At 35.2% G+C, this 12,020-nt stretch overlaps 1 protein-coding gene across 1 annotated transcript; it reads right to left on the bottom strand.

Annotated features, from left to right (window-relative positions):
• Positions 1–6,663: 6,663 nt before the first annotated feature.
• On the bottom strand, positions 6,664–11,213 carry LOC107502783 (olfactory receptor 6N2-like). Its single transcript, XM_016130297.1, is given in 3 exon segments — positions 6,664–7,208; positions 7,211–7,695; positions 11,200–11,213. Coding segments are annotated over 3 exon segments (942 nt in total). The 3' UTR covers positions 6,664–6,765.
• Between the last annotated feature and the right edge of the window lie 807 nt (positions 11,214–12,020).

Here is a 12,020-nt window from a genome sequence, read left to right as displayed (position 1 = left end):
CTAAGTAATATTCCATTACATAGATGTACCACAGCATCTTTATCCAATCATCTATTGTAGGACACTTTGGTTGCTTCCATGTCCTGGCCACTGTGAATAATGCTTCTACGAACATTGGTGTACAAATATATTTTTGGATATAGATTTTCAGTCTTTGGGGATAAATACCCAGTAGAGGGATTGCTGGGTCATATGGTAGATCGATTCTTAGTTTTTCTGAAGAACCTTGATACTGTTTTCCACAGTGGCTGTACCAATTTGCAGTCCCACTAGCAGTGTATGAGGGTTCCTTTTTCTCCGCATCTTATCCAACATTTATTATTGTCCTGTTGATTATAACTATTCTAACAGATGTAAGATGATATCTCATTATGGGTTTGATTTGCATTTCCCCAATAGCTAGCAACATTGAGCTTCTTTTCAAATATTTGTTGGTCATTTGTACTTCCTCTAGGGAGAAGCATGTGTTCAGGTCCTCTGCCCATTTTTTAATTGGATTTTTTTAATTGTTAGTAAGTTGTATGAGTTCTTTGTATATTTTGGATATTAGGACCTTATCGGAGTTGTTGCTTGCAAATATATTTTCCCATTCAGATTGTTGTCTCTACCTCGTTGATGGCGTCTTTCGCTGAGCAGAATCTTTTTAATTTGATGTAGTTCCATTCATCACTTGCTTTTACTTGCCTTGCCTTTGAGGTCGAATTCATAAAATTCTCTTTATGTTCAAGGTCCTTGAGTTTCATTCCTAGGTTCTCTTCTATGCAGTTTATTGTTTCAGGTCTTATATTCAGGTCCTTAATCCATTTTGAGTTAATTTTCATGTGTGGTGATAGATAATAATCTAGTTTCATTCTTTTGCAAATATGAAATATATATATGGGTTTACTTCTGGACTCTGGATTTTATTCCAGTGATTCATGTGTCTGTTTTTCTGCCAATACCATGCTGTTTTGATTCATGTTGTTTAGTAGTATAATTTAAAGTCGAACAGAGTGATGCCTCTAGTCTCTTTATTTTTTCTCAGAATGGCTTTGGCAATTTAGGGTCTTTGTGCTTCTATACAAATCTGAAGATTTTTAATTCTATTTCTTTAAAAAATGCTGATAGGATTTTGATGGGGATTGCATTAAATCTGTATAACGCTTTAGGTAATTTGGTCATTTTAACTATGTTGATTCTTCCAATCCAAGAACACAAAATATCTTTCCTTTTTTTTTTTGTATATTCTTCAATTTCTTTTAATAGGGTCTTACAGTTTTCATTACATAGTCATTCACATGTTTTGTTAAATATATTCTTAGGCATTTTATTCTTTTTGTTGCAATTGCAAAAGAAATTATTTTTCCATTTCTTTTTCTAACAATTCATGATTAGAGTATAGAAACACTTTGAATTTTTGAACATTGATTTTGTATCCAGAAACTTTACTGTATTTGCTTATTATTTAGAGTAGTGGTTTTGTGGAGTCTTTAGGGTTTTCTGTGTAAAGAATCATATCTTCCGCAAATAGTGACAGTTTGACTTTTTTGTTTCCTTTTTGGATGCCTCTTATAGTTTTCTCTTGCTTGATTGCACTCATAAGAACTCCGATATTATATTGAATAACAGTGGCAATAGTGGACAGCCTTTTCTTGTTCCTGATCTTAGAGGAAAGGTTTTTAGTTTTTCACCATGAAATATAATGTTGGCTGAGGGTTTGTCATATGGCTTTTATTATGTTAAGGTACTTTTCTTCTATATCAATTTTGTTAAGTGTTTTGATCATATATGTATGCTCTATCTTGTTAAAGGCTTTTTCTACAACTATGATATGATCATATGTTTCTTATTTTTTAGTTTGTTTATGTGGTGTATCACATAAATCAATTTGCATATGTTCAACCATCCTTATGTGTTTGAGATGAAGCCCATTTGAACATGGTGTATAATACTTTTAATATGTTGCTGTATTTGGTTCACTAGTATCTTATTTAGGATTTTTGCATTTGTGCTCATGAGAGATATTGGTCTGTAGTTTTCCTTTTTTGTGTTATCTTTACCAGGTTTTGGTAACAGGATAATATGGGCCTCATAAAATGAGTTTGGAAGTATTACCACCTCTTCAATTTTTGGGAAGAGTTTGAGAATAGGTCTTAAATCTTTTTTGAATGTTTGGTAGAATTCAGTAGTGAAGCAATCTGGTCCTGGAATTTTACTTGTTGGCAGTTTTTTTATGATTGTTTCAATTTCCATACTGCTGATCAGCCTATATAGATTTTCCCGTTCTTTTTGATTCAGTCTAGGAAGATTGTATTGTTCTAAGTACTGGTCCATTTCTTCTAGGTTATTAAATTTGGAGTTATATGTTTTTTCACAGTATTCTTGTATGATTCTTTGTATCTCTGCGATATCAATCATAGTTTTCCTCTTTCATCTCTGCTTTTATTTATGTCCTTTCTCTCTCTCTCTCTCTCTCTCTCTCTCTCTCTCTCTCTCTCTCTCTCAGTGAGGCTAGCCAGGGTTTGTCAATTTTATTAATATTCTCAAAGAACCAGCTTTTTGTTGTATTTGTTTTTTTCTATCTTCTTTTTTCAATTTCCTTTATTTCTGTTCTAATTTTGATGATTTCTTCCCTTCCGCTGACTTCAGGCTTCATTTGTTCCTCCTTTTATAGTTTTTTAAGATGAGTGTTAGGTTGTTTATTTGGGCTCATTCTTGTTTTTGGAGATAGGTCTGTAATAATATGACCTTTCCTCTTATGATCACTTTTGCCATGTCCAAAAGTATTTATACATTTTACTATCATTATCTTTTGTTTTTGTATATCTCTCCATCTCTTTTTATTTCTTCTCAGACCCAGTTATTCTTCAGTATTATACTGTTAAAACTCCATGTATTTGTTGTTCTTCCCAATTTTTTTCTGCATTTGATCTCTGCTTTCAAAACATTATGATCAGAGAATATGGTTGGTATGATTTCAACCCTCTTATATTTGTTTATGATATCTCTGTGTTCCAGTATGTGGTTGGTTCTTGAGAATGTTCCATGTGAAGTAGAGAAGAATGTATAAGTAGCCATTTTGAGATGGAAGGCTCTGTAAATGTTAATTATTTCCAGTTGTCTAATGTGTCATTTAAGAATGATATTCTCTTATTGATTTTCTGTTTGGATAATTTTTCTATATCTGACAGCGAGGTATTTAGGTCCCCTACTATGATAGTGTTTTGTCTGTTTCTCCCTTTAGTTCTGCTATTAGTTGCTTTACATATTTTGTGGCCCCCTAATTGGAAGCATAGATATTAATAAGCGTTTTGTCTTCATGGTGCATGATTCCCTTTATCATTATGAAGTATCCCTCAGTATTTTTCTTTATTTTTTTTTATTTTGAAGTCTATTTCGTCTGATATTAATACCACTAGTTCCACTTCTCTGAATGACATATGCTTGAAATATCATTTTCCAACCTTTCACTTTGAGTCTATATTTGTCTTTGGAGCTGAGATATGTCTCCTGGAAGCAGCATATGGTTGGGGTTTGTTTCTCCATCCATTCCGCGACTGTACTTTTGTATTGGTGAGTTCAATCCTTTTATAATTAGAGTGATTATTGAAATATGAGATCTTCTTATAGCCATTTTATCTTTTGCTTTCTGATATCTCAGTGTTTCCATTGCTTCCTTGTCCTTGTGCTTCTGTTTTCTTTATTTTGATTGGCCTTTCTGGGTTTTCTCTCTGATCCTTCTTCTTTTACGTTATATACTTTGGTTCTGAATCTTTGCATGTGGTTACCATTATGAGTATGTAAAGGATAGTGATATATACATAGTCATTCATTTTCTTCTGTGTGTACCTTATCTCCATTTTCCTTTGTGAATTTGGATTTGAATCATCCCTTCTTTAGACATTGTTATCTCAATTTGTCCCTATGTACACTGAATGTTCATTACTATCTTGCTAAAGTAATTCTTTTTATTATTATTTAAGCTTATAATGCCCTGCTCTTAGTAAGGGTTACTCTTCTTTGCTTCTATTTGCCTGATAGTCACTCTACTCCTAATTATGCATTGTCGTCGTCGTCGTTGTTGTTGTTGTTATTTTGTTTTAGAATAGCTGAACCCTTTCAGTATTTCCTGTAGTGCAGAACTCCCTTAATTTTTGTATGTCTAGAAAGGTTTTTATTTCTCCTCCATATCTAAAGGAGAGCTTACTCTCCTTTAGTTGGAAACATTATTCTAATTGATATGTCATTTCACTTCATAGTTTAAATATTTGATTCCATTCCTTTTTGTCTTGTGCTGAGAAGACTAAGGATAATCTAATGAGTTCTCCATTATAAGTTACCGTTTTCTTCTCCCTGGCTGCACTGAGAATTCTGTTTTGTCATTGATTTTTGATAATTGTAATACAATGTGTCTTGGTGAATGCCTTTTTGGGTCGAGATAATTCGGTGTTCTGTTGACTTCTTGAATTCCAAGCTCCAGCTTATTCCTTAGATATGGGAAATTCTTGTCAACTATTTGTCCGAAAATGCTTTCTAGTCCTTGCTCATTTTCCTTGCCTTCGATAATGCCCATTATTCTTATGTCTCCTCTCTTGATGGTATCAGCTAGTTCTTGAATTTCTCTTTCATTATTTTCATTCTTCAGTTTCTCTCTTCTTCTTCTTTCTAATTTATTTCTAGATATCTGTCTTTAATATTACTGATTCTTTCCTCCATTTGGTCGACTCTAGTTCCCAAGCTTGTTATTTCGTTTTTCAACTCTTGCTATGTGTTTTTCTTCTCCAGAAGTTATATTTGTTTTTTTTTTTTTTTGAGGGTTTCAATCTCCTTGCTCTGCTCCTCTAGGTATTTTATCAATATCTGAAATTATTGATATGGCTCATTGCGAAATTCACTGAGCTTTTCCAGAATCACCATCTTAATTCTGTCATTTAGGTTCCATATTTCTATGTATGTAACTTATTTTCTAGAGATATTTCTCCTTTATTTGAGGTGCCTTGTCACCTTGGCTGTTCGTGGTGTTTAATGGATTATTTCTCTGCCTAGGCATTAATGGAAGTATATTCTGCTTTTTTTTTTTCCAGAAAGAAGTTTTATTATATAAAGGTCTCCCTTTAGCCTGTTGCAAAGAAGGCGCTTTTCTTTTGGTTTCCAGTAGATGGCATCTAAGTCTCTTGGATCTCTGTTTTATATAAAGCCTTAATTTTTTTTTTTCACTTTTCTTATAGATGTTTAATCATGCTTGCTACCCAGTCTCAGTTCATGTCGGTGTTAGTGACAGTTTTGGTAGGGCTTGCTCAGATTCCCCTGGGACTCCATGTGATCAGTCTGGGAGAGTATGATGGTAGTAGCCCATATGTTTATTTTTTCTTTTGTTGCCTTTGTTTAAAGCGACATATCAGAAAAAAAATATTACTAAGAGCAATTCCAGAGAGTTTACTTTCTATGTTTTCTTTTAGAAATTTTATGTTTTCAGGTCTTATATTTAAGTCTTTAATCCATTTTGAGTTTATTTTTGTATATGGTGTAATAAAGTGGTTCTACTTCATTTTTTTGCATGTATCTACCTTATTTTTCCAATATCACTTATTGACGAGACTTCCTTTACTCCATCGTAGATTCTTCCTTTCTTCATCATAGATAAATTGGCTGTATAAGCAAAAATTTTATTCTGGGGTTCTTTATTATATTGCATCGATCTATATATCTGATTTTATCCCAGTACCATGCTGATTAATGTAGGCTTATAGTTTAGTTTGATATCAGGTAGAGTGATATTTCTTGTTTTGTTCTTTTGTTCTTTCTTAAAATTGCTTTTCGGCTATTCAAGTTTTATGTGGTCCCATGTAGATTTTCGGATTAGTTCTAATACTGAGAAGAATACCATTACTATTTTAACAGAGATTGCATGAAATATGTATATTGCATTAAATAGTAAAAACTTTTTAACAATATTAATTGTTCCAATCCATGAACAAGGTATATCTTTCCATTTATTTGTATCTCCTTCAATGTCTTTCTCCAATATCTTATAGCTTTCAGAGTACAGGTCTTTCACTTCTTTGATTAAATGTATTTCTAGCTATTTTATCCTTTTTAATGCAATTATAAATGAGATTATTTTCTTAATTTCCCCTTCTTTTGTTAATTATTAGTGTAGAAAATGCAACATATTTTTGTATATTGATTCTGTATTCTGCAATTTTACCGAATTTATTTATTAGTTCTAGTAATTTTTTGATGGAGTCTTTAGAATTTTCTGTATATAATATCATATTATCTGCAAATAATGAGAGTTTTACATCTTCCTTTCCAATGTGGATGGCTATATATATATTTTTTCTAATCTTACTGCTGTGGCTAGGTCTTTTGTATGCTTGCTTTTAAGAATGAATATATTACTGTCACCATATATTTGATCCCCATTGTGGAAGGAAATTTAACTTTGGGTGGTGATCACACAAGGTAATGTACATATGGCGTATTATTAAATTGCACACTGGAAACCTATATAATTTTATTAATGGTGTCACTCAAATAAATTTAATAAAATAATAATAATAATGAAGATACTAGTGTATTATTAAGTGCAGAAAACACTAATAAAATAAAGAATGGAAAACATAAAGATTTACAAAACAAAATAAAAACAAAAAAATAAAGTCTTTGAAAGATAAGAGGAGATGAGATCCATTGCACATGTGACTATTTAAGGTTAGGACAAAAAAGGTACATAGAACATTTATGAGATCGACAATGAAGTCGAGGAAGGACATTAGTAGGAGGTCATTGGTGAGTTGCACTAACTGTCTTCCCTTTCTGGAAAATGGTTCTCTTAATGGACTTAATGAGTTCCTTGTTACGGAGACTGTAGATAATCGGGTCGACTAGTGGTGTTAATACAGAATAGATTACACCAAGTGTCCGATCAATAGTCAGTGAATAGCTCTTCTTTAGCTGCACATACATGAAGATAATGCTCCCAAAGAAGCTAAGGATCACAATGCGATGTGAGCCACATGTAGAAAAGGCTTTCTTTCTTCCTGCTGTTGTTTTCATTTTCGGTATGGTCCAAATGATTCTTCCATAAGAAATCATAATAAAAAGGAAAGTAATAAGGATAATAAAGGCATTGATGGTAAAGTCCACCAGGACATTAGTGGTTGTGTCTTTGCAGGCCAGAGTCAGCAGAGGTGGAAAGTCACAGAAGATGTGTTCAATTTCATGTAGCCACAGAAAGGGAGCTGGGAGACCAGGATGACTTCAGAAATGGGACACAGGAAACCACAAGTCCAACAAGCAGCAGCTCTCTTCACACAGAGTATTGGGGTAATAATTGCAGGATAGTGGAGGGGCTGGCAGATAGCCAGGTATCGGTCATAGGCCATGGCTGTAAGAAGGTAGCATTTAGAGTCTCCTAGGGAGTGGAAGAAGTAGGTCTGAAGGAGGCATCCTACAAAAGATATGGTCTTTTTCTCACTGAGAAGATTAGCTAGCATCTTGGGGATTGTAGTAGCTGTACACCAGAGCTCCAAGAAGGAAAGAATACTGATAAAGTGGTACATAGGTGTGTGTAGGGCTACATCTAGTTGTATAACTAAGAAGATGAGCATGTTGCCACAGATAGTGAACAGGTATGCCACCAATAACAGGACAAAAAGTCAGCCTGTGACAGGTCCTCCTTCAGGGAAGCCAAGGAGCACAAATTCAACCAAGCTTGAATGATTATGTTATTTCATGAGAGGCTGAGATGGAGAAGGTAAGGAGGAAAAAATGAATTTAAGTGAATGCCAAATCTAACTTCAAACTTTATTTCTCTCTTTTTTTAAAATTTAAAGTTAGCACTGTAATTACTATTGCTGCTGTTACTACTATTTGTACTATCCTAAAAATAATAATAGCTGACTCTTATTAGTGCTCACTAAGCATCAAGCATTTTTACAAGTGTTTTTCATTCAATAGTTTACTTATTTTTTACACAACAAATAAAATCTATTACCATATCTATTTTAAAGATGATAAAGTTCAGGAATAAAGAAAATAGATCATGAAACTTTTCTATTTCAAATAGATACCATGTCATAGAAACAAAGTTTGAACTTATAAACGCTAACTCCATTCTGTTTAACTCTATGCTATGTGACCTTCTCCAAACATTCTATCTCCCCTCCCCCATCATAGTTTTTCTTTCAGTTAAATCTCAAAGAGTAAACTCTGTATATGAGATTAATGCAGTGGCAAGTCTTTTCTTATTTTTCAGTTCACTTATATACATGTGTCAGTAGTAAGGAGTATAGAATTCAACAAGGTGAAAGTTATGCTACCAGGAAGCTTACAACATCCTAGGGAAGCAGACACACCAGTCAGTCATCTCAAGGTAAGTCTGTGAAGTAAAGAGCACTGCAGAGTGCTAAGATAGGAGCTCATTTCTCGGATCAGAATGACTGAAAAAGATTTTTGGGAGGAGGAAGCTTCTGACCTGAATTTTCCCAGAAGAGTAGAAGTTAGTTAAATAAAAGGAAAAGAAGCATTTCAGACAAAAGCACATATGCAGACCCCAAACTAAAAGCAGCCTGAATTAGGGCAACATATGCTCTCTTGTATAATAAGATAACAGGGAAAGCTCATCCAGTGATTTGGGACCTTGTCCCAGAAGGGAGCCACTGAGAAAAAAATATTATATAGACAAATCGCATGATCAGATTTAAATTTTGAAAATATCACTGATATTAAACTATTTTAAGCTCAGAGATGAAGGTGTGAATTTGTCTTGTGAGTGTTTCTGATAGAAAAATGAGTAGAGTGGTTAACACATTTGTTGAGAGAATGCAGACTAAAAAACAAACATAATAAAGTAGCAATATGCATAATCTTGCATTTCCAGAAAACCAACTATATAAATATAGGTTAGAAATAAACTGGCTTGGTAATATTTCATGAAAAAAAATATTGCACATTATCTTGTTCTTAACCACATTGTATAAAAATGGTAGCCAGTCTTAGTCATGCCATACTATGTGTAGATCACACTGCATTTGAAGAGAATTGTCCAAATTTTAGCCACCAAACTGACAAACTGCAGTCTCTTGCTTATTTTTGTAATCCTAATGCTTAGCAGTATGGCTGTCACTGTAAAGGTATTCGATAAAAACTCATTGTGAGAGAGGAGAGGAGGCATCTGAAAGTAAAAACAGATGCAAAGGAAGGAGCTGCAGAAATAACCAAGTCAGCTGATTAAAACTGCTCTCTCTTCTCCTATTCTGCCCTATGCTCTTCAGGTAACATGTTTTCCACAGCTGCATCCCCCACCTCAATGATTCTCGGGCCCATTCCCTATCTCTGTAGCTGTAAAGGAATTTCAAGTCTGTGGAACTGTTTCCTGTGTTATAGGGAGAGCTCAGCCTTTGGATAAGGACCCCCCTGAGCGGCTCAGGCATCAATGAAAGTTGCTCCCTGTCTGTAAACCTAGGAGTGCCATCTCTTTGTTCAAGAATCCAATAAAGGTGCTGATACCACCAAGGGTCTGGAAATTCCTCCCCTACAGCCCTCTACCAAAGCTGCGCCTTCCCAGCACCTCTTCTCCATTTGGCAACTGCTTCTCATCTTTCAAAATTAGGTCCAATGTCAGCTCTTTAGTGGAGTCTTTCCCAACTCCCCTTGAAAAAGTTACTTATTTCTTCTATGTCCTCTTAACATAGGGAGGAGACATGAAAATTAAAATGTTAATGAAGCCACAATCAGAGACTGCAACATACTGATTAGCTCTGCAGTCAGGCCAGGAGCACACCTCAGAACAAAGAAAGGTTTCTGCTGAGATTGCTAAAAGCTCATTCCCCACATCTGTGAAGGGGAAACAGGAACCAAGAGTCATTCCCTATGGCTAAAATCCTGGGGAACCTATGGATTAAAGGCTAGGAACTACCAGCAGGCCTTTCACTTTACATATTGTTACCTTTTCATGCTAAAATACTTTTCTCCTTCCCCTCTCTCATTGTATGTCCATATCAAAGGAAATGGGAACTAAAGAATGAAATATAAACTGAATTCCTTGAACACTCAAGGTTCTTCTCAGTGCTTTTTCTCTGTTTCACTGTCCTCTCTGTCTCTATTCCTCTAAGTCCCTCTCAGTGCCTTTACTCTGTCTCTCACTGTCTATCTCACTGTCCTCCTTACTCTCTGACTCTGAGAGGAGACCACACTTGTGGTATTATCTCTTTTCTAATAAAATTTCCTTTTGACTCTAACTTTGGTTGTGTGTGTTGAATTCTTTTTACAATCTCCTTCAAAGGACTCTCTTTTTCTCTCAGTGCAGGGCTTGGTCTTTCTCCAACTTGGGGAAATTTGTTCTGTCTTGCATCAGTATCAGTATCCCAAGATCAATATCTCTAAATGAATCTAGTATCTCAAATTTTGTCCTGCCTCCTTTCCCTAATCCTATTGAAGAACACATCATTACTTTCGCTCACTCAGAAAAATCGAATTAAAAAAAAATGTTTTGATCGTCTTTTGTGTGTAGGTAGCTGTTATTGACGATGTTTTATCTTTCTGCAAATTAGCTTTTTTGAAGCCAACTGTATGTGTAGACCAAGTAAGGTCTTGCAAACATGGAATGATGTCAGGAGCATCCTGAAGACCCCTAGATCTTTAATTTGTACATCACCAAATGGGTACTAGATTTATTGGGACAAACATATAAATGTCTAATCACTATGTTGTAAACCTGAAACTAATATATTGTATGCCAACTGTAATTAAAAAATAAAAAAATATATATATTTTAAAAAGTACCCCCTGTGCATGGCCCTCTCAAGGTGAAATCTTTCAAATGCTCCAGGTTGATAGAATAACTCATTAGATCTTTAGAGTTACAGCTCCTATTTCAAAAATAATATCCTCAGAAACCTTTACTTTCTGCCATCCATGTAAGCACATAGCTAGTCTCTGGCAGCACAACAGGACAATTTCCTGTCTCTCAACATTTTCAAAGCGGCTGTTAGCCAATCTCTTAAAGAGTGAATTTAAGTATTAAATGGGGACGACGATGGAAAGAATGGCCTTTAAATTCTCTTCCAATCTGATACTCTATGATCCTCAAAACTGGACATTCTAAGTGCAAGTTGCTTAAGTCACCTTTCCACTGAATCAATTCTTTGACTTCAAAGTATCTGTTTTCAGATCCCTTATTATAGGACCCATCTTTCAGATCCCCAGATCACTTACCAGCCACTGGACATCATTCAGCACCTGCTTTTGTCTTGCCTGGCTCAGATATATGTCCAAAATTGAGTCTGGATCTCGGAGCCTTTCCTCTTCTTCAATGAGTCATAACCTTCCAGGGCATAGTCCCCAGAGCTAACCCTGACTGTTTCAGGCCATTGGAGGCACAGACACAGGAGAGACACTTATCTCCCAAGGCAGTTAAGAATTTGGCTAAGACTAGACTCCTGTGAGAGCTCTTGGATAGAAACCAATTTTGCCTTCTTATGGGTAGGCTCAGAGAAGCCCAAAATGCTTGCTATATCATCACCCCTTTCTCAACACCCAAAACTGTCCCCATCTCCATTGACTTCTAATCTAGACTCTTGGACTCTGTCTCTAAAAATACAACTTAAGTCTTCCAAATACTCTTCATAAACATGTGTACTCTTACATTTCCTTGTTTCACTTCATGAATCCAAAGATGCTTTGTGTTTCTTTTTAATTGCTTTTGATGTTGTAACAGTGTAAAAGTGCATTTCAATAACATCTTCCTTGTTCACATCTCCCCTCTTTATTCTGGCCATGACTACTTTGGAAAATATGTTGTTATGGTTATTGGTATCAATTCCTCCCAAGGACAGGGCAGAGAGTGATATCTCCAGGCGCCAGCTGCCTAGGAGAAAATAGCTCCCAAGGCTTCCAAGAACAATAAAACAACATTGCCGCCAGAGTATAGATAACAAAACTAACTGCCAACATCTGCTTCTGTAAACCTGCTTGCTTGCTGGAGGGGGTTTGGGGGCTTTTTAAGCTATCCCCTCTGGAAGCTTGGGGCTGATTCT

Source organism: Rousettus aegyptiacus, unplaced genomic scaffold (assembly GCF_014176215.1).
Source record: "Rousettus aegyptiacus isolate mRouAeg1 unplaced genomic scaffold, mRouAeg1.p scaffold_m13_p_17, whole genome shotgun sequence".
NCBI classification, from domain to species: domain Eukaryota; kingdom Metazoa; phylum Chordata; class Mammalia; order Chiroptera; family Pteropodidae; genus Rousettus; species Rousettus aegyptiacus.
The sequence above is the reverse complement of the archived record's forward strand: the minus strand, read 5'-3'. Positions and strand labels throughout refer to the sequence as shown.